The sequence below is a fragment of the Molothrus ater genome, chromosome 22 (assembly GCF_012460135.2).
Source record: "Molothrus ater isolate BHLD 08-10-18 breed brown headed cowbird chromosome 22, BPBGC_Mater_1.1, whole genome shotgun sequence".
NCBI lineage: Eukaryota > Metazoa > Chordata > Aves > Passeriformes > Icteridae > Molothrus > Molothrus ater.
In genome coordinates this window covers 6,479,932-6,503,041 of record NC_050499.2, presented here as the reverse complement: position 1 = coordinate 6,503,041, position 23,110 = coordinate 6,479,932, and the positions used below count along the sequence as shown (strand labels likewise).

Genomic DNA, 23,110 nt, shown 5'->3' with positions numbered 1-23,110 from the left:
CCATGCTGGGATGCTGGATGTTCTCTGTTTTTGCTGGTTTTGTGTCGTGGAATTATTGAAACACTGCAAAACCATCACAACCTGGAGGAGTTTCGAGTACATTTGTAAACAGCCATCATTAAAATTCAACAAACTGTCAGTCCCAGCAGATAAATGAGATTATTGACTTGCCAAGAGATAATCTGAGATTTCCTGGGCTTTCCTGAGGTGCTTTCTAGCCTTGAACACACAACAAATTCTGACAAGGTTTGGAGCTGGGAGGAAGGAGCTGTGCCAAGAGCAACAGGATGGGAAAGCACGGGGACTTTAGCTGGGAAGGACAGACAGACTTTAGCTGCTGCTGGGGCTGTCTGCAGCCCTTGGAGTCACCAGCCCACAAACAAAACATTCTTTTAAATGTTGCTTTTTATGGCTTCGTGCAGGACAGGCTGCGGTCTGATATTAATCAGAATTTTTATAATTCAGGCGTGAGAAGCAAAAGGAGCTCAGAGACAGAGGCTGGTGCTGCTGTGAGAGAGGTGACAAACAGGGTGACATCAGGCTGGGGATGCAGCTCTGAGTGTCCCTGGGAGGTGACAAACGGGACACTGGGAGGTGACAAACAGGGCTCAGGCAGTGGATCCAGCTCTGAAGGCTCCCAGAGATGATCTGAGGTGACAAACAGGGTGACATCAGGCTGCTGGTGCAGCTCTGAATGCTCTGAGGTGACAAACAGGGATGCTGGGAGGCGACAAAGAGGGCACTGTGAGGTGACAAACAGGGCTCAGGCTGTGGATCCAGCTCTGAGTGCTCCTGTGAGGTGCAAACAGGGCACTGGGAGGAGAAAAACAGGGTGGCATCAAGCTGTTGGTTTAGCTCTGAATGCTCTTGTGAGGTGACAAACAGGGTTCAGGCTGTTGGTGCAGCTCTGAATGCTCCCAGGGATGCTGGGAGGTGACAAACAGGGTGACATCAGGCTGTTGATGCAGGTCTGAACGCTCCCAGGCTGCTGGAATGCTGACCAGCAGATCCCAGAGCTGATAAACGCTGTGGTTTCCACAGGCTCTCCTGAACCATCCCATTCACCCCGTTTGTGTTGTCTGTGCTGTTCAGAGGAGCCAGAAAACCACGGGAGATCCCTCAGAAGCAGAGAAACAGAGAAAGATTTAACAAAAAATCAGAAAAGTCACCCTGGAGCTGGTTTGGGGCAGCAGGGCAGAGCTGGGGCTGCTGACACGGAGCTCTGGGGGAAAGGACTGGGGGCTGCTTCCCCAGCAGCCTCTAATGGATCTCCACCTGCAAGACCACTCAAAAACGAAGCATTTTGGGAACAGTTTTCGTTTTGGAGCTGGGAATGAACACCCTGCAGTGCCCTAAAGCCCTGGTACGTGCAGAGCCCGACTGTCCCAGCCCCAGAGGGGACCAGGGTCAGCACACCCGATAGCCTGCAGGGTGAACTCTGGCACCTGGGCTCCATCAAAGGCTGCTGCCAGCCAGGCTGGCTGCCAGGCAGGCTCTGAAGGTCAGGGTGTCACAGCAGAGCCCAGGGTGTCACACAGAGCCCTGACGAGCAGGGATGGTGACGCCACCGCGGCCCAGGGACGTCACCGGGCCCGGCGGCCAAGGCCGGCTCAGATTCCAAACTCCTGCAGGAGCCAGGGGTGGAACAGGACAGCACAGCCCTGCTGCCCTCCCTCCCTCATCCCCCTGCAGTTCTGCAAAGCCTTCAGCTGCAACAGCACAGGGGGGACAACAGAACCCACCCCAAATCCCCCCATCCCTCTGGGTAACCCCAGCACGGTGGCACCTTTTCCCCTCTTCCCTTTTATCTCCATTTCCCTTTTTTCCCCTTTCCCCTTTTCACTTTTTTCACCTTTTCCATTTTCCCCTTTCCCCCTTTTTACCTTTACCTTTTTCCCCTTTTCCCCTTCTCCCTTTTTTCCCCTCTTCCCTTTTTTCACCTTTCCCCTTGTTCCCCTTTTCCTTTTTCCCCTTTTTCCTTTTTCCCCCTTTCCCCTTTTCCCCCCTTTCCCCCTATCAGAGCCAGACCACTGCTGTGAATTTTTTTTAATCATTATTCCCTTTTTCTTCCCACAGAATTGGCTTGGCCACGGTGACAATGCCTCAGGAGGCACGAGGCCATTCCTGCTCTCCACAGGAGCATTTTGCCACCCCGTGTAGGTGTCCTTAAATCTGATTTCTCCCCTCTCTTATCTCGGATTTGTCAGGTTTTCAACATCCTCATAGTGCAGATAAACATCAGGTTTTTATCTCAGAGCTGCAGCTCTCCCTCGGGTGCCACCCTCATAAATCTTCCTATCAGATTCACAAGTACAAGAACATTTATTTGTAAGCACAGCTAAAGAAAGCATGACCTGCTTGGGAGCACAAGGATTTCAAATCCTAAAAAAAGTGACATTCTTTGCCTGTCCAGACTGGGATTTAAAGTCACCTCTTTGAAGAAATCACCAAAAAGAAACATGAAGAAATCTGAGCAGCAAAAAGCCAGTGTAAGAGAAGCCCCAGGTTTATGTTATTATTACCATCAGATGATGAATTTTGTGATACACAAAGGTTTTATTTCTGGACCTCAGGAGCAAGGACACATCCTGGAGGTGCTCCTGGCCCCTCAGAGCAGGAGAAGTGCAGAGCTTGCAGTGCTGAACTGGCTGAAGAGCAGCTCTTGGCTGGCTCTGATGGCCCTGTGACAGCACAACTGACTGAGCTTTATTAGAAAATCCATGAATGAGAGGCTGTGAATTGCTCCCAGAAGGAGCAGCCACAGCCAGAGGGAATTCCTCACCAGCCCCTGTGCCTGCAGTGCTGTCCTGTACACCTGGACCATGATTTCCCCACTCTGCCTCAGCCCTGCGCTTCTAAAGCTTCAATTTCTTCTCTTTTCATGACCAATGGAGCACCAGAATCCTTCAGATCTGAATTTCAGCAGCACAAAGCACTGCCAGACACCTCCTGACTGGCACTGGGCTTTTTCATGGAATACATGAATTAAAACCAGTGCTCTGTATGTCAGCAACTGGCTCTTAGCTTTAAAAAATCCAATTCTGTTTTCTCTTATTGGACAAAATAATTCCCTGGGTGGGGGAGATCAGCATTATTTGTTAGGGTACACAATTTCTTGTGCTCACCCCTTTTGTCTCCATTATTCTCCCCACACAAATGGCTGGGAAACAATTTGTAAGCACTCCAGCATGGATAACATCCATGAAAACCCTTTCAAAGAAAAAAAAATCAGGATTTAGTCAGGATCCTGGATGCTTGCTCCATGGGGCTTCCTCAATTTTTAATTACTGCACTGTCAGTTGAGTTGCCCCACTTTTTGGAGTGGCCAGGATTCAGTTAAGCACAAAAAAATCATCAGTCTCTCATTCCCCCCCTTCCACCTTGTTCCTCTTTTGCCATTGCTGATCTGTCACAGCCATTCTGGATCCAAAGTGGTCATTTTTAACCCCAAAAATGTCTCATTCCAGAAGAAACATCACTGATATTTGAGGGAAAAAATGTGCTAGCCCTCAAAAAAAACCAAACCAAACAAATCAAACATATGCCAGCCACAGAATTCTAAAAGGACTGAAATTGGGTTCATTACCAGCGGACTGAGATTATATAATGGAGTGATCTCCTTAACATTTCCCTGAATCTGCACGTTAAAATAAAAAACAAACCAAACAACAAAAAGCCCAAAAAAAGGCCATCATTTGCAGCATTGTGTTCAGTTGAATAAACTCTGTGTTTGTGCAATCTGCAAATATTGGCTCTGCACAGTTGTGGTATTTGGTTTCTCAATCTCATTACCCCCTTCAGAATAATCTTGAATTTCGAAGGTATCATTTTTTCGAGCGCACATCACGCCAATGGAATCTGTTTTCCCCTTAAAAATGGAAAAAAACCAGCCTGAGCTTTCAGCCCCGTTTGCAATCTGAGAAATGGCAGAGCCACTGCAGCTTCTGCTGAGCCTCCAGCAGGATGGCAGAGCCTCTCCCTGGTGCCTCCAGAAGCCTCCCAGAAGGAGCTCCAGAGCTATAATTAATCCATTCTCCTAAAACGAGGAGCAGAACTCAATCTGCCTGCCTCGCAGAGAGCCACAGGGAGCTTTTGTTGGAGGAGAAATGTGAGCCTGGCAGATAATGGGCACAGAGGTGCTGATAAAGGCAAGGTATGAGCAGCAAACCTGACCCACTTCAGGGGCTGAGGGCTGAGCAGCCTCTCCTGACGTCAATGCACATTTCCCTGTCCAGCAGCAGCTCCAGCCTCCTTCAAAATAACAGTCTCTGCCTACCTGGGCTGCTGCAGGCAGCAGGGTGTCACAGTTTCCTGCAGGCACCTCAATCTGGGGCTGCAAGGACAAGAACAGGAGCTGGCTCCCCATTCTGAGCAGGTTCGGGTTTCAGGGGTGCATTTCTGGCTGCACAGCAAAGGTGGAGCTCAGAGAGAGCTGAAATGCCTCAGATGCCCTCAAAAGCAGCAAAACCAAAGGACACAGCACCAGTGCAGCTGCTGAACTCTGGGGAGAGCCAGGCAGGGCTGCCTGGCCAGTGCTGAGCACAAATTCCACATTAAACCTGGCAGGGAATTCCTCACCTTCCCCCTTTTCTCAATGGACATTTTAGCTCATTGATACCTTCAGTTTTGCTACTTGCACTAAAATTTAAGGGCTCTGCTCCCAACCACCTCTTCCCTTTTACAAAATAAACCTATCAAAGCTCTCACCTCAAATTCTTTACTCATCCTCTGTTTGTTGTCCAGTTAGAGAGAAAAGATCCTTAAAATTCTGCCTGTCCCTGTCCTTTTAGAGCAATATTAACACAAAACTATTGGATTTCAGTCCAGCCTCAGGCATCAGAGGTGGCAATCTTATGAACCCACAGGTTTTGGACCACTTTTGAATGTTAGTTTATTCTCCCGGTGGCTGAAATACAGAGGTGACTTTGTGCATGTTTCAGTGTTTGATAAAAACTGCTGTGTTCTTGAGGAGCAAAAAGCTTCAGTAAAAGTCTTGGAAGCAGGAGAGCAAAGCAAGAGGCCCACTGGAAGCTAAGAAGAGCTTTATCAAAAGAATTCATCAGTTCTTGTGCTGGTTTTTCCAATTCCTACATGACCTGAAACCAGAGGAAAAGCCCAGCTATCAGAGCTGGGATCCTGGCTGCCCTCTGTCCTTCCCCAGCCTGATAAATGAGCCATGAGCAAGATGAACAACTGGAAGAGGCTGTTCCCAGGGATCTGCACAGGCCAGATAACTCCAAAAACCCCAGATAAACCCTGTGCACTTCGTCATCCTTCCCCTCTGCAGCGAAAAATCCAACAACTGACTCGGCACAAATCACTACAAAGTTTCAGCAGCCTGAGCTTTCCTCCAGCTCCTTCAGCAGCCAGGCTGGACACAGGGAGTTCTTATCAACCTGATAAGGACTGAGATCCATGGAGGAACCAGTTCATGGGCTCATTTACAGCCCACCTGTAATTAACTCTGTGCACTGGAGAAGTGGAGCAGCAGAGCAGCTGGGGCAGGGCAGAGCTGATGGAATCTCCTCATCCCATTTCCAGTATAGTTCTAATACAGCATTTTCTTTTCATATAATATATACCATAAAATAATAAATCAGCCCTCTGAAACGTGGAGTCAAGATTCTCATCTCTTCCCATTTTGGGGTTGCCTGCAAATTCCACAAGGCAGGAGTTCAGTCCAGCGTGGAAGATCAGGTGAGTGTGCAGGAAATTCTGAAAGGGACCCTGGTTCACCTGGGAGCAACCAAACTGGAGCTCCTGAGAGAGCACTTTAGGTCCAGAGCCTTTCCTAGGAAGCATAAAAATAGCTGAAATCCCCCAAATTATCACTTAAATATGAAATTCCCAGTGCCAGAACAGCTCCTGGCTCTCCTGAGATGCTCTGGAAGGAGCTTCCCCCAAGGGATTTGCATCCCTGCAGTGCTCAGGACATCCAGGGCAGGAAAAGCTCTGGATGCAGGAGCTGAGAGGAAAACAAGCAGAGGTCACTCTGGAAATCTGAATTCTTGTGTTAGGCAGGAATTCAGTCCTGGAATTCAGCAGGAAAAGAGCTGAAATATCCCAAATTATCACTTAAATATGAAATCCCCAGTGCCAGAACAGCTCCTGGCTCTCCTGGGATGCTTTGGAGGGAGCTTTTCTCAGGGGATTTGCATCCCTGCAGTGCTCAGGACATCCAGGGCAGGAAAAGCTCTGGATGGAGGAGCTGAGACCCCTGAGGAGCTCTGGAAAGCTCTGCCAGGCTGAACATTACAAGGTGGAGAGGGATCAGAGGGCAAAAACCTGGCAGTGAAGGCAGGAAAGAAAGCACAGATGAACAGCAGCACAGAAATTCCCTTTTTTCAGCTCAGTTCCCCAGAGCAAAGGGGTGACTGGCAGCCCTCAGACTGAATTTAGGATTTATTCAGTATAAACTGGCCTGGTGAATCAATTATCTCTCAGCCATAACTCTCCAGGTGCTGTGATTGCTGCTGGAGGTGGGTTCAGGTGTGAAATCAGAAATGAAAACAGGAAAACCACCCCAGAAACGGCAGCACTGATGAACCCACCTGGGGAAGGCTCCACAGCCCTTCCACCATGCCAGAAATGCCAGCAGGGAAATGAAAAGGAAAAATAATCTAAAAATGTTTCATCATTTCACCCTTCTCAGCCTGACAAAGGGAATTCCTTCTCCTTCCTTCACTCTTTCCCTTCCTGCTCCCCTGTTCTTGAAGGCTGAAGTTCAACAGTCCCCCAAATCAAGAAATTCTCTCTTTTACCCATTTCCAGCCTCTCTGGGCTAAAGTCAGCATGGAAGGATCCGTGGAATTGTAATGAAAATGATTTCTATTGCTAGCAACATCCGCTGTGTTGAAATTTATAATTAAAGTGAAATCATGCATGCAAAAAGGAAAAAAAAAAGAATCAATAAGCTTCCATTTTGAGTTGGTTTTTTTTTTAATGTTGAAAGAAATTATTTGATTAACTCTGTTTTAACCTGAACATCTGGCAGCTTTAAAGACAGCTAGAAAAAATGTCTCTATATATTATAATGTCTATATACATTATAATGTCTACATATATTATATATATATATTATTAATATATATAATATTAATAATATATATAATGTCTATAGCTATTATAATGTCTATATATATAATATATAATTAATATATATTATATATATTAATATTATATATATAATGTCTATAACTATTATAATGTCTATATATTATAATGTCCACATGTATTATGTCTATATATATAATATATATAATTAATATATATATTATATATTAATATTATATATATAATGTCTATAACTATTATAAAATGTTTATAATTAATTTTTTTTTTTGTTTTTTTTTTTTGTTTTTTTCTGGAAGTTAATATTGGAAATTTGGATGGACTTTGACACCCACCATGGAGGAAAATTCAGGTGGAAAACCACAACGGAATCACAGGCAGCACCAGAGGGGGATTTTATAAAAAAAATACCTAAAAATAAAGTGGAATACCTGCTATTTTGATGTTCATGTTGTTGTCCAGCAGGAGGTTCTCAGCTTTGAGGTCCCTGTGCACGATTTTCCTGCCATGGCAATATTCCACTGCGGACAGGATCTGCCAGAACTTGCGCCGCGCCTCGGGCTCGCTCAGGCGCCCGTGGCTGGCCAGGTAATCTGGGAAATGAAAATAAAATCACCCCAAATCAACCAAATCTGCTTTAATCAGCCTGGACAGCAGGCAGCAATGCTGATTTTTAATGGTTCCCCCCCACCCCCAAAAAATTAGCAGCAGGAAAATCAAATTGATTTCCTGGCTCTTAATCTTGCAGCTGACCCACCGAGAAAATGGAAAAAATAAGGAAAATTTTTTCTTTTCTTTTATGGCTACCTGGTCAATATTTCCACAATATTTTCACACCACAATTCATGGGGAATACTTGGAATCATTTACTTCATCATCCTGGACACTTCAAGCTTTAATTCCTCTTATGTTTCACATCACACTTCACCCTCTGAAGCCTCAGCAGTGGCTGTGTGCTGGATAAATGTATTTTTTTTTTTAATTTCTGGGAATAAAAACCAGCACCCCAAAGGTGCCCATGCTGACCTCTCTCTCCTCTCCACTGCGTCACAGGCAGAGAGAACATTTTGTTTTCATATTTGATTACATTGTAAAAACCAATGGCAGCCCTGAAACCAAAAACTCCATTTATCCTCAGGAACAAAAACAAGGGGAGCAGCAGCGGCTGGGCGAGGGAGCAGTTTTAAAAACCCCTGTTCTGGGGGAAAAATCAGAGAATCAGGGCCTGGGATGGGCTCAGAACACCCCACAAAGAATGCAGGTAATGGCCAAGGAGCAGCCAGAGCAGAGATTTGAGAGTGATTAATTTTATAGTGATTAGGTTTATAGTGATTAATTTTATAGTGATTAATTTGATCGTCTACAGCACTTGTGCAACACCAGATCCCAGCAGCAGCACCTTGCCCAGCACAGCTCCAAACATGCCTTGGTTAGCCTGTGTTTTAAAGGATTTTTAATTCAAATATTATTTAGGGGGCTGTGTTAGCCTGTGTTTTATAGGATTTTTAATTCAAATATAATTTAGAGGTCTTTGTTAGCCTGTGTTTTAGGGGACTGTTAATTCAAATAAAATGTAGGGGGCTGTGTTAGCCTGTGTTTTAGAGGACTTAATTCAAGTATCATTAAGGGAGCTCTATTAGCCAGTATTTTATAGGATTTTTAATTCAAATATCATTTAGGGGGCTGTGTTAGCCTGTGTTTTATAGGATTTTAAATTCAAATATCATTTAGGGGCTTTGTAACTCTGGCAATATTTTCATTTCAACTCTTCTCTGTGGTCAGAGCTGGTCTGTGGGAGCTGCAGCTCAGCTCAGAGCTCCCACCCCACCTCACACACTCTCAGCTGGTTTCACTTGGCAAAGCACAAGAACAAACAAAAGCCTGGCAGTAAAGGGAGATCATAATATTTGCAAGCTAAATATCACTCAGGCACAGAGTGACTGACAAATCATATGACAGCAAGGTGAAGTCAGATATCAAAGGCACAAACTCAATTAGCCCTGAGCTGTTAATCCAGCATTTGTTGGCAATGCAGAAGGAGTTCATGGGAGGAGTGTTGGGGGGTAGGATGGTCAGGATGGATGGAGATGAGAGATTCTTGAAGCCAGGGCTTGGAATTTGGGGTTTATTGCAAAGGATGTGGGTGCAGGGCCCTGCTTGGGCCTGCCAGGCACAGCTCAGAGCAGGACTGAGAGAGAGAAAGAGAAATAAAGAGAGTGGTAAAGAGGATGAGAGAGCGAGGTTCCTGTTACAACACAATAAATCTTCTTCTGGTCGTGGAATTTGGGGTTTATTGCAAAGGGTCAAGTGCAGGGGCCTTTTGGAATTTGGGGTTCATTGCAAAGGATGTGGGTGCAGGGCTCTGCTGGGAGCTGCCAGGCACAGCTCAGAGCAGGACTGAGAGAAGTAAAGAGAGAGGTAAAGAGAGAGAAGGCAGGAGTGGGATAAAGAGAAAATGAGAAAGAGAGGATCAGAGGGTGAGGTTCCCGTTAAAATACAATAAATCTTCTTCTGGTCTTGGAATTTGGGGTTTATTGCAAAGGGCCTGGGTGCAGGGCCCTGCTTGGAGCTGCCAGGCACAGCTCAGAGCAGGCCCCAAAGAGGAGCCCCAAAGAGGGAGAGAGGAATAAAAGCAAGAGGGAAAAAGAGAGCAAAGTTCCCATTACAACACCATAAATCTTCTTCTGTGTTGAATATTCTAATTCTCACTGACCAATCTAGTCCAAGACACAAATCCTACAGCATTTCCATGCAGCCTATAAGAATCATTACATCACCATCCTGTGTCACATTCTAAACAAGCTCTTTCCTCTCCAAGCCTTGGAAAGCAAGGCCAAGCCTGGAGCCTGCTCAGAGCCCCAGAACCTCTGTGTCCCCCTCATCCAGGGCTCTGAAAACCACTTGCTTGCCATTGTCTCCAATTTGTTTGTGTACAAATTTTATATTTAACCTTGTAAGGAGAGTTAAACCACATTACATCACCATCCTGTGTTACATTTTAAACCCTATAAACTCCTCTTGGGCCCCTTCTGCCAAGCTGCAGGGTCTGCTCTGCCCCTTGGGCCTGTCTGCAAGCAGAGGGTGCTGTTCCATCAAAAGGGGATCACCTTCAGCAGCCACACCATTGTTTTCCAGTTGTTCAGTAACTGAGGGATCTCAAAGCTTGCTTTCATTTCAATCTCACTGATAGTTTCCATATTCTCCAAATCTTTTGCCAGGCAATCATACTGATAAGGCTTTCCTGTTTCATCTTCCCCAACATTCATGAAGCCAAGCTGGCCTTGGCTTTTATGGCCCTACCAGGATTTACAGGGAGATCTCAAACCCAGAACAAATCCCTGATTCTGGGATCAGCCCTGTCCCTCCTGCAGCTCCAGGGGTTGTGCATTAACCAGAGGGCAAACAGGGACGGGCATGGTGCCAACCCTGGGCACAGCAGCCACTGGCCAGGGACCCTGCAGGGGACACCTGGGACCTGCAGGGGACACCTGGGACCTGCTGGGGACACCAGGACCTGCAGGGGACACCTGGGACCTGCTGGGGACACCAGGAGCTGCTGGGACAGAGCCACAGCTGGAGCTGCTGCAGAGCCCTGGGCATCCTGAGGGGCTGGAACTGCAAAACCACCTCTGCCAGGAAAGCTCCAAATTTTCTACATTTATCTCAGCCTGCTGTCATCTCTGGCTACACCTTTCTACAGCAGGGATTGGGATTTTTAAAAATCTTATAATAATTGTATTTTTAAAATATATAAATATCTACATAAAATTATAAATATCTATATTGTGTAATAATAAAAATTTAATTTCATTATAATTTGCTATATATATAAAATATAGAGAGAATTATATCTATTTATATTGTATAATAAAAATTTAAAACTTTAATAAATTTAAAAATTCATTTCTAATAAAAAATAATTTTAGTTTTAATACAATTATATTATATTTATTTATGATAATATTATAATTATTTTATTTATTGTATATGTATTATATAATGTATATTATATATTATTTTATATATACTATAATATTATATATATTATATAATGTAATGCATATTATATTATATAATACATATTGTATATATTCAATCTATATGTAACATATAATACATATTAAATATATACAATAATGTCTTTTATATTACATAATACATATAATGTGTATATATTTGTATATATTTTTTATTTTATTATAATAAAATAGAAGCCAGAAGTGATTTTGGATTTGCAGCCAAACCAGCAGGATTTTTGTCCCAAGACAAAGCACAGCAAAAGCCACAATGGAGACCAAATGAAACAGAGGAAATCAGCTATAAAAGATTTTTAACTCTGCAGGTGCACAGAAATATTCAATCTAAGAACAGACCCAAAAGATTCTTATTGACATAGACACCAGGAGTGCATTAAAAAGTTCAACATGCAAATATTCTCCTCCTTACCAAAAATCTCCCCATTTTTGGCAAATTCTGTCACGAGGTACAGCATGCTTTTGGTCTCCATCACCTGTGGAGGCAGAAATCACACATGAGGGCTCATGGGAAAAGCAAAAAAGCCAAAAATCACCCAAAAGAATCCTTTTTTTTATGGTTCTCTCCTAAAGCTGTGAAAGTTCTGCCTCACACCTGGAATTGTCACAATCTTCCAATGTGTGCAAACAAAATAATCAAAAGCTTCACTGAGAAAAATCCCCAAGTTCAAAAAGTCATTTCAGATTTCAGGACAATTTCAAGGTATTTTGGGTTTATTTCAACAACCTCAGAGAAACATTTCAGCATCAGCTGAGATTGTCCATGGGCAAGAGCTTTGTGAATTTGATTTTGCATTTTATGTATGAACTGGCCTGAAAGTCCCAAGAGACTGCTCACAAATAAAAGCAAACCAGGGAGACAATTTGAAGGCTATTTTAAAAATAAACTCATTTATCAAATGCATTTTTAACCAGGCACTGAAGGAGTGAGCACCACCCAAGCATCACCATCCCTTCAAGTGCTGATCTTCAGACTTTATTTAAATATTCTCAACCTCTCTTCTGCCATTTTTTGAGTGGTGTCATTCATTCAGAAAGGAACTGAGGGGAGATATTATCAAATAATAAATTGCAAGTTTATAAATTGCAAATTTAACTCCTTAAGCTCCACCTCCACCTGGCACATCAATATTTTAAAGACCAGGTTTATTTTTTAAATAGACCATTTATTTCTGAAATATTTTAAAGGCCAGTTTCTTCTGCATAAAATTAATTTAAAGCTGAACTGGTCTTAACTGGGATCTTCATTTTTGTTTAGCAGAACTAAGAGAGGGGAAAAAGTGGGAAAAAGGGGGAAAGAAAGGAAAAAAAAGGGAAAAGCCCCTCTAGGCCCACCTGGTAGAGTTTTATGATGTGTGGGTGGTCCAGCATCTTCATGATCTGCACCTCCCTGTAGATCTTCTCCAGATTCACAGCATCCAGCTGAGATTTGTCAATGATTTTTATTGCCACCTGCAGACCAAGAGCAAAAATGAGGTTTAAAAACTCCCCCAACGTGAGTTCACCCTCATTAGGAAGGGAAAAATGCAGCCCCAGGCTGAAAAATACAGCAGGGCAGCACTGGAAGGGTCTGGGGTCCCTCCAAGGGGCTGCAGGGATCTCACCCACAGCAGCATGAGAGGAAACGCAGGTTTTCAGTGAGAAAAACCAGATTTTCTTTGAGAAAAAGCAGATTTTCTTTGAGAAAAAGCAGTTTTCCATGAAAAAAACCCAGATTTTCCATGGAATGGAAGGCACAGAACAGGCCAGTGCTCCAGGTGCTCTTAAATCAACAATTTGCAGTGACCAAAATCATCCTAATGGCGCCCATTTCTGGAGTCAAGGTGACAAATCTGAGTCCCACAAAATGATATTTTAAGAGAAAAACTGACAATGCAAACCTAGGGGATCCATGCAGTTGCAGCTGTGACACGTTTAATTAATTCAAATGCTGTTATAGAAGGGGATCTTCAGTTCATCCCTTCAGAGAAAAAACTCTGCAGGTAAATTTACCAGTCAAGCCTTGGAAACACATCTCAGTTAGTTCACAAAACACATCCTGGCCCTGCTGGCCTTGTTTTTAGCCAATAAATGCAAAGGGAAGATAAGTCTAGATGCTGAAGGGATTAAAAAGCTACAACAGAAGACATTTAAAGTTGAAACCAAGAAGAAAGTGAAAATTCAGCCCCTGCACATGCAAAGGGTAAAAATGCTAAAGAGTGCTGAATATAGAAATGGTGTTTATTCAGCCTGAATGTCACTTTGTTAATGCTGAAGCAGGAGCAAACAATCTAAGTCCCACTAATGCTTCCAATTATAACAGAATTTCACAAACTATTGAACAGGGGAGAGCTGCTGGAGACAGAAATTCATGGGAGGTGAGCCTCATTATCTGCTGACACTGACTGTGGGCCCACCTGAGTTCACAATTAACTATTTACTGATCTCAGCTCACTCTGATTTTCCTTCCTTAAAAGTCACTTTTTTCCCCTCAATTCCCAGGGAAATGTACAACCTCAAGTGTGCAGGAAATGTGTCCATAAAATGGATATACCTGCTAACACTGACTGTGGGCCCACCTGAGTTCACAATTTACTATTTACTGACCTCAGCTCACTCTGATTTTCCTTCCTTAAAAGTCCCTTGTCTTTCCCCAACTCCCAGGAAACTGTACAACCTCAAGTGTGCAGGAAATTTGTCCATAAAATGGATCTACCACAGCAGAGCAGCAGATTAAACACCTCAGCTCGTTCTGCATCTTCATCTTGCCAGGACCAGGGGAGGGTTTTGCAGAAGAACCTCTTGAAAGTACTCAAAATCCAGCAAAGTCTTCCCAAGGATGTGAGGAGGAGCAGGGAATTGAGCAGCTCCTTTTGGAGCTCAGCTGTCTCTTGATGACAGGAAAAGGGATGTAATTCTTAGAGGTGGAGAAGCTCCTTCAAGGCACAGAGCAGTTTCCTATGGGTAAAGTGTGTTTTGTTCCTAAACATGCAGCTTGCCAACAATTACTGGCAACAGTCTGAAACAAACAACAACAACAAAAAAAATCCCAAATTTCAAGATATAATGTCAGCACATGCTTCACCTACAAGGAAAACCAAAAGGGAATCCCTGATCTCCCCCTGTCACCAGGTTTTGCTCCTTAAGGAGTTAAATTCCAAGGTATCTTTGCAGCTTTCATGCTTCCTTCTCATTTAAAAACCCAAGGAACTGCACTTATTTCTTATTTCCTTCCCTCTTCCACTGAAGGCCCAGGGAATGGGAGTTTGCTCAATCCTCCCCTGACATCTGGGAATTGCAGCTGCCAAGGAGTGAGGATGAAATGCTTGTCAAGAAAAGATAAAAGTTGTTCTGCTCCTCAGCTACTCCAACTGTCACTTTTCATTGTTTTTGTTTTATTCATTTAATTCTTGAAAGGGAAAACAAAGGCAAAAAGCAAACACCCAAACAAAAAAAAAAACCCAAAAACAAAACCACAACACAACCTCCTGTTACAAATTCACATTCAAACAGAGCTTTGTCCCTGCAGGTTACAGAAATTCAGATTTGTTAACCCAGGACATTCTTAAAATAGATAAAATGCATGAAAATTAACCAACACAACTTCCTGCAGTCTGGGAAAACTCCATATTTTCCTGTGTGGCACAGGGAGCTGCTGTCTCTGCTGGAGTTACTCGCTCTGCAAATACCTGAGCACACCTGAGCTGGTGCCACAGACCAATCCAGGGCCTGCAGGGTCATTTTCCATACTTATTTCCAGATAAAAACACAAATTCCCTGTAACAGCAGCCAGGTGAAAGCACATCTGGGAGAGCCAGGCTTTATTTTCCCCTGGGGAGCAGCGAGCAGAGCTCCTCTGCAGGGGATTAATCCTTGGGGAAGGGGTTAATTAAGGATTTAGGGGTGGGTTCCCAAATTCCCTGCATTTTCCAGGCAGAGCCTTCACTGCTCCAAACCTTTTCCTTATTCCCTACATTCCAAACTTCCCTACACTCCAAACCTTTTCCTTATTTCCTACACTCCAAACCTTTTCCCAATTTCCTACACTCCAAACCTTCTCCCTATTCCCTACATTCCAAATCTTTTCTCTATTCCCTACATTCCAAACCTTTTCCCAATTCCCTACATTCCAGACCTTTTCCATTCCAGACCTTTTCCAGACTTCCCTACATTCCAAACTTCCCTACACTCCAAACCTTCTCCAAACCTTTTCCCTGTTCCCTACATCCCAAACCTTTTCTTTATTCCCTACATCCCAAACCTTTTCTCTATTCCCTACATCCCAAACCTTTTCTCTATTCCCTACATTCCAAACCTTTTCCCTGTTCCCTACATTCCAAACCTTTTCCTCATTCCCTACACTCCAAACCTTCTCCCTATTCCCTACATTCCAAACCTTTTGCCTATTCCCTACATTCCAAACCTTTTCCCAATTCCCTACATCCCAAACCTTTTCTTTATTCCCTACATCCCAAACCTTTTCTCTATTCCCTACATTCCAAACCTTTTCCCTGTTCCCTACATCCCAAACCTTTTCCTTATTCCCCACATCCCAAACCTTTTCCCAATTCCCTACATCCCAAACCTTTTCCCTATTCCATCCCCATCCCATATCACTGGAATCAAACCTCCCCATCTTCTCCCAACTTTCCAATTATTATTCCTGCTCTCCTCCTCCTCCCCAGGAAAATCTCTGCTCATTTCCACGCCTCATTAGCAGGAGCTGCCCTGGGATCACAGGATTTCTGGGCAGCAGCATCAAGGATGGAGCGTGGCAGGAAAAAGCCACGTGGCCTCCACTCAAATGGCACCAAACACCCAAACAAGGCAAGCAAAGGTCGGGTTCAGCCCCCCCTGGGAGGACTGGCAGTAAAAAGGGCCAGGCAGCACCTCTAGTCCTAATATCTTTAATTAATTTATTTATTCCCGATATCTTTATCACTTAATATCCTTATTAATTCCCCCCTGGATGGACTGGCAGTAAAAAAGGTCAGGCACCTCTATTCCTACATATCTTTCTTTAATTTATATATTCCTAATATCTTTATCACCTAATATGTTTATTAATCCCCTCCCTGGGAGGACTGGCAGTAAAAAGGGTCAGGCAGCACCTCTATTCCTACATATCTTTAATTAATTTATTTATTCCTGATATCTTTATCACCTAATATCTAATAGAAATATTAGATATTTATTAATCCCCCCATTTTCCCCAACTTTCACACTTCTGTATGGTTGTTTAGAACTTGCATTAATTCAAGTGATGATTTCTGATTTTGTTTGCACACACCCTGTGTTGCTCTCCTGCTTCATGTTTGTTTCCATTTAATTTCCACCTCTGCTCACAATTTGTGGCAACAATTTTATTTTCTCACCTGTAGCCTTTCCATAGAAAGGATGGATTGTACACAATCCATAAGTGCTGCATTCAAGGTAATGAGAGCCCATCTTTTTTAATTTGATGGTTATTGGCTAGGCAGAGTTGTGTTTAGAAAAAAAAATAAAAGCAAATATTTTAAAGGTCAAAGTCGTATAAAACATAATTTCAAAATGCCAGTGCTAGAAAATCCCAACAACAAACAGGTTCTGAATCTAAAGGGTTCAAATCAGGAGATTCAGGAGAAACTTTGACAAGGAGTCCTTTTAAAACAGGATTTTGGAGCAAATCTCAGCAGCATCACATCATCCTCCTGCAGCACAGACCTGAGGGTGCACCAGCACAGCCCTTCCAGGACCTAAAAACTGAATATTCTCCCACTGGAACTTAAAGAACAATTTAGAATAAGCTTGGAATATGAAAACCCTTCAGGCTGGAGTCATTACCAAGCAGGATTTCCACTCTGTGTGTCAGGGATCCAACGATCAGGTGAGCTGCTCCAAGCTGGAAGTGCTTATTCCAAAGAGTATTTGGCTGGAATTAATTTCCTCTGACATCACCAGAAGTGATCTTAACAGGGTTCCCCTTCCTCAAAGATTGTGTAAATACTTCCAGCAACCCAGTCAGCAATTCAGTTCCAGAAAAACACTCTTGCATCTCTCACTGCAGAAGTCAGAGCTGACTCAAAAAAATCAAAGACCTTGACAAAAAAATCCTCCAGCAGAGGCAAATTTGCTGTAAAAATCCCACAGAAGAGAAAAAGGCTGCAGACTGGACAGAAAAGCTGGTGAAAAAAAAATAAATTCAAGATACCAGAATTCAGCAGCTCCTTAGGACACAGAGGAAAGAATCATCCAGGACTTGGGGAGCTTTTTAAGCTCTGTGTTTTCTGTAACCTTTGCTATTTCCAACAATGCTAAACCAACAGGCTTTCTAAAACGACAACAAAAACGAAGATTAAAGTTTTCATCTCCATCACAAAGCCTGCCAAAGAAACGAGGGCTGAAGAGCAATGACAACCGAGTATCTTCAAGTGGAGCATTTGCAATTCTGGCACATGGCCCCAAACTTGGGAAGGGAGCGCTGGCACCGCTTGGCTCTTCCGCAGGAGCAAGGAAGGGCTCAGAAAGAACCGAGTTGATGATGAACTTGAGAAATGAGGCAAGAGGAGAACTTCGCTTCAGTCCCTGCGCTGCAGAGCTCATCAATCACAGCGTGGCCAGAGCCCTGTGAGCACCAGGGCTCAGCTGAGCTCCAGATTTCAGGAATGCCCCCATTCCTTAGGGGATGATTTTCCCGCACAAGCTCACGGTGATGGACACCTGCAGCCCTTCCAGTCCGCGCCTGGGACGGGGTTTTAATGACTTTGGTCAAGTACAGAGCAGCAGGAACCTCTTCCTCAGTCACCAATGAAACAGACCAGAAGAGAGCCTTACAAAAATCTCACCTCTAGGTGTAGCAACTAAAACTACCTAAAACAGAAGAGGAAGCTCCAGAGCCATTGCTCTCATCAAATACCTCCTTTTTTTTTTCTTTCCCTTTTTTTTTTTTTTTTTAAAGTGAACACGACTGCATTTTTACCCAGGCAGACTGACAATCATTTCTGTTTTAGGTAAAGCACCAGGTATTAACAATAATCACCGGGTAATACACGGGGGCGGTGAAACAAAGGGGCTAAAAATGGTTGGATTTGGTGAAGTTGGAGGATGCCGTGCTGAAGAATTCCGCACACACACACCAAGTTCCTCTGCTGGAACAGATAACCCAGCATTGCCCGGGTCAGGAACCCCCAAAATCCCCAGGGCACCACGGCAGGCACAGCACAAGGTCTGACCCTCCGCAGGGAGCAGAAAGTGGTGCTGGAGCAGCACCGGAGCATCCTTGGGGTGCCACCCTGGGGCGACGCCACCACCCCGGGGCGATGCCACCATCCCGGGGGTGACACGCCGCGGGTGGCATCTTTGGGGTGACATCCCGAAGGGGAGGGGGGTGACATCCTGCGGGTGCCATCCTCGGCCATCCCCCCGCGGCCTCGGGGGCGTTCTCCTGCCGTTCCCCGGAGGATGCGAGCGGGAGAACCCCCCCCACCCCGGGCGGCCGGGGCTCCGCGTCCCCGCGGGAGGTGCCGGAAGGGACAAAAGCGGCGGCCCCGGCCCCGGCGGCCCCGGCCCCGCGCAGCCCCCGCGGCCCCGCCGCGCCCCCCGCGCCGTGCCCACCTCGCTGCGGGTGATGCGGTGCCGCGCCAGCTTCACCACCGCGAAGTTGCCCTTGCCCAGCGTGCCCTCGATGTCGTAGAAGCCGACGCGGACGGGCCCGAGCCCGCGGGGCAGCAGCGCCGGGGGCCGCCGGGGCTCGGCCATCACCATGCTGGGCTCGGGGGGCGGCGGCGGCGGCGGCTCCGGCTCCGGCTCCGCGCGGCGCCCCCGGGGCCGCGCCGCCCCCTCCGCCACCGAGCGAGGCACCGAGCGACCGAGCGGCGTCACCGCGCGCGTCACCGCGGGCGGGGCCTCGCCATGGCAACCGCCCCGGCACGGCCCGCCCCGGCTCGGCACCGGGACACCGGGACAGGGACAGTGACACCGGGACACCGGGACACCGGGACAGGGACAGTGACACCGGGACACCGGGACACCGGGACCGGGACACCGGGACACCGGGACACCGGGACAGGGACACCGGGACAGGGACAGTGACAGGGACAGTGACACCGGGACACCGGGACACCGGGACACCGGGACAGGGACAGTGACAAGGACAGTGACACCGGCACCGGGACACCGGGACACCGGGACACCGGGACACCGGGACAGGGACAGTGACACCGGGACACCGGGACACCGGCACCGGGACACCGGGACACCGGGACACCGGGACACCGGGACAGGGACACCGGGACAGGGACAGTGACAGGGACAGTGACACCGGCACCGGGACACCGGGACACCGGGACAGGGACACCTGCACCGGGACACCGGGACACCGGGACACCGGGACAGGGACAGTGACAGGGACAGTGACACCGGCACCGGGACACCGGGACACCGGGACACCGGGACACCGGGACAGGGACACCGGGACAGGGACAGTGACACCGGGACACCGGGACACCGGGACACCGGGACACCGGGACAGGGACAGTGACACCGGGACACCGGGACACCGGGACACCGGCACCGGGACACCGGGACACCGGGACAGGGACAGTGACAGGGACAGTGACACCGGCACCGGGACAGCGGGACACCGGCACCGGGACACCGGCACCGGGACACCGGGACACCGGCACCGGGACACCGGGACACCCGGGACACCCGGGACCGGGCACAGGGACAGAGCCACCGGCACCGGGGGGACACCGCGCGGGGACAGGGACAGTGCCACCAACCCCCGGGCGACACCCGCGGGACCCGCGCTGTGTCCCCGCCAGTGCCGCCAGCCCCGGGGCACCCGCGCTGTGTCCCCAGGGCTCGGAAGCCACCGGAACGTCCCCTCCGCGCTGGCATTTCCCGGTTCAGCGCCCTCGCCGAGGGACGGTCCCCTCCCTGGGGCAGGTGGCACCGCAGCGCGGCCGGGTGCCTCGGGTGTCTCCAACCCCTGGGCAGCGCTGCCACCCTCCATGGGAAGAAGTTCTGACCCGTTTTGGGGTGGAACTTGGGGTTTATTTTTAAATTTCTGACCGTTGTTCCTCATCCTGTCACACTGAACAGAGGCTGTCCCCATCCTCTGACACCCTCTGGAGATGTTTGTCCCCCTTGGTGACATCCCCTCAGCCCTCTGTGAGCCAAACACGCCCTGCTCGTTTTTGGATGAAGAGGAACAACCTCAGGCTCTCTGCAACTTCCTGAGGAGGGAATGTGGAGAGGGAGGTGCTGAGCTCTTCTCCCAGCCACAGGACACACGGGGATGGCTCAAAGCTGTGTCAGGAGAGGTCCTGGAGGTTATGGAGCATTTCTGTACCAAGAGAGTGCTCAAAGCTTCCCAGGGAACTGCTCAGTGGCCCAAGCCTGGCACTGTCTGAGGGGTGTTTGGATAAAGCCCTTAAATGACTTTTGTGATGTCCTGAAGTGGCCAGGCAGATGCACAGGGTGATTTTTGCAGGTCCTTTCTCAGGGAATTATTCTTCTCTTTTTACTTTCTGCACATTTGGAAAGGCAGATTTGGAAGCTCTGTGGGTCCCTTTGACCTGAAATGGTCTGAGGACCGTCAGAGCTGAGAGAGAATGTGTGAAGAAATTTAAGGCCCTTTCTGCTGAAATTCCTTTTCAGTGCTGAATTTCCTTTTCAGTGCTGAGTCCACTCATTCTGCTTTAGCACATAAGTGTGCATTTAAAGGATACACTTACCAAGTGTGCATTTAAAAGGTGCACCTGCGTTTTCAAACAGGTGTTTGTTTCAGCAATCTTTGCTCTCTGATTTCATGCCTGTCCCTCCCTCTCCCCTGCTCCATCCCAGGCTGAAGGATTGGTGCCTTCCTGACATTTGGGAACCAGGAATCACTCCTGGAATCTTTTAGTTCCCCTGACTAAACCAGGCCCATCCCAGAGCTGATGGCACAGCACGTGCCTGTTGAATTGTTGAATCAGCCACAGAGCTTTAGGAACACACAGAGTGGACACTAAAAAAAAAAAAAAAAAAAAAAAGAAAAAAAGGAAAAGAGTGGAAGAATGCAAGGAACAAAGTTGTGTCGTTCTTTCCCTTTTTAGGCAGATTTTACACGTAAAGCTGCCTCATCCTTGTGAAAAGTTACTTTTGTTCTGTGTCAAGCAGCGATGACTGTTCTGCAGAGGGAACTGAAGGTCTCTGTGCAGAAATTAATGCTTGTCCTTCACTGCTGATGAGATTCCTCCAAGGAGTGACATTTGGGGATGACGCTGCTGGCTCGGGCTGCCATGGAGAAGCAGGGAGCTGCTGCTGCTCTATTTATCCCCTGCAGAAGTTCTGGCAGTGAGTAACTGATGGCTGGGGTTAGTCAGACATCCACCCTTTCAGTGATTGATGGCTACGTGAGAGAGCCTTCCAGAATCCTCTTTGAATAGCAAATGGTGTCATCCCGAGCTGCCGCTTGCCGAATTTCACTCCTCTTTCACCTTTTCTTCAAATCCAAACTCGGCGTGTCAAAAGTTACTTCTTTTCCTACAGAATGTTACCTAATACTCCTTCTCACTCACGTCACCCTAAATGAAGCTTTTTAGCCTCCAAACATTTATTTGCTTCCTGCCCACTTTCCAAGCCTCATCCTGGTGAGGGTGAATGATTGATTGGTTGAGCCAGATTTGAATGATTAAGCCAGATTAATGAAAACGAACGACTGAGCCAGGTTTTGGTGCTCGGAAGAGAAAATCTCTGCAGAAACCCCACCACAAAGCTGGAAAGTTCAGGTCACAAAAAAACAGGGCTTGAAAACGCAGCGAGAGGAACCGCACCCACAAAAAAACCCCAAAAAACAAAACAAAAAAAAAACCCCAAAAAACATCTTCTGCAGGGCAGCTCTCAGCAGCCGCTGATGGATTTTGCTCTGCTCCAAGAAAAGGGATTCAAGCTCCTCCCGAACGGGGCTGAGCGGATTCTCCAGGACACAACGTGGAGCGCACATGCCCTCATGTGGTCGCTGCTCCCGCACATCCTCCCGCAGCTGGGATGCCCCAAAGGATTTATAAATCCCAAATTTATGAAATTTCCTCACTTTAATAACGCCCGGCACACTCAGATCACTGCCCCAGCCCAGGGGCGGCTCAAGAGGTCGGGCCACACGTTTGGCTGCCGAGATTTGCCTTTACACAGCTGAGCTCCAGCATCTGACAAGTTCTGCTCCTCATTTTCCTGGTTTCCAGTGCCTAAAAGATGCTTAATAGCTGCCAAAAAGAAAAAAGAATAAGGAGGCCAGGAATCCAGGATTGAAAGTGGACAGACTTTTGCTTGATTTGCATTAATTACTGCATTAGAAACTCCAGATATTGTGAGCGCCCAGCCCTGACCAGGATCCTGTACCAGGATTTTGCTTTTCAGGAGAAATTGTTGCCCACTTGATACTGTTTTCAGAACAATTAGAAGATTATTTATTTTTTAAAGGGATTTCTCCTTTCAGGGCTTTATTTGCACCACGTCCTGGTGGAGGAACAGCCACTGTGACACTGCAGCCACAGCACCTGGGACATTTAGGAAGTGAGAAGCAGCTGTGACAATTGAAATATTTCAGTGTTTGCAGCAGTCAGCAACAGCTCAGAGATCTAAAAACTTCTTCCTGCCTATTTTGGCAGAAGAGATTCATGGCTGTGCCTGCACTCAGTTCTGTTGTTGTTTCAGCCACATTTAAAACACCTTTTTGCCAAAGCTTTGTTTCCTCCCAGCTTATGAATTTTTTTTTTCATTTTCCTATTTAATTTATTGACGTACAATGGAGAACAGCCAACTTTTAGGCAAGCAAAAAGTTTTAGGTTGAAGCACATTTAGGTGCTTCATAGTCTTGTCCTGCAGCAATGCTCCTCTCCTGGAGCCGGAAAATCACCTGCAGAACAAAAGGTGTGAAATATTTGTGTTCCTTCCTGGCACTCTTTGGTTGCTTGGTCATTCCCCTTCCACTTCTTGGTCTCTGCCTCTTCCAGCAGAATGAGGGAGGGAATTGGAGGAGTAAAAATGAGCAAACTCATGGG

At 46.5% G+C, this 23,110-nt stretch overlaps 1 protein-coding gene across 1 annotated transcript in view; it reads right to left on the bottom strand.

The window, feature by feature from the left end:
* The window catches only part of SIK2 (salt inducible kinase 2), a 34,493-nt gene extending 15,589 nt beyond the window's left edge, over positions 1-18,904 (bottom strand). Inside the window, exons 1-4 of the mRNA XM_036397416.2 lie at positions 18,678-18,904; positions 12,441-12,557; positions 11,518-11,581; positions 7,503-7,664 (exon numbers count right to left, since the gene is read on the bottom strand). Coding sequence (XP_036253309.1) covers positions 7,503-7,664; positions 11,518-11,581; positions 12,441-12,557; positions 18,678-18,827 — 493 coding nt within the window. The 5' untranslated portion in view covers positions 18,828-18,904. The remainder of the gene's footprint in view (positions 1-7,502; positions 7,665-11,517; positions 11,582-12,440; positions 12,558-18,677) is intronic.
* Positions 18,905-23,110: the final 4,206 nt, after the last annotated feature.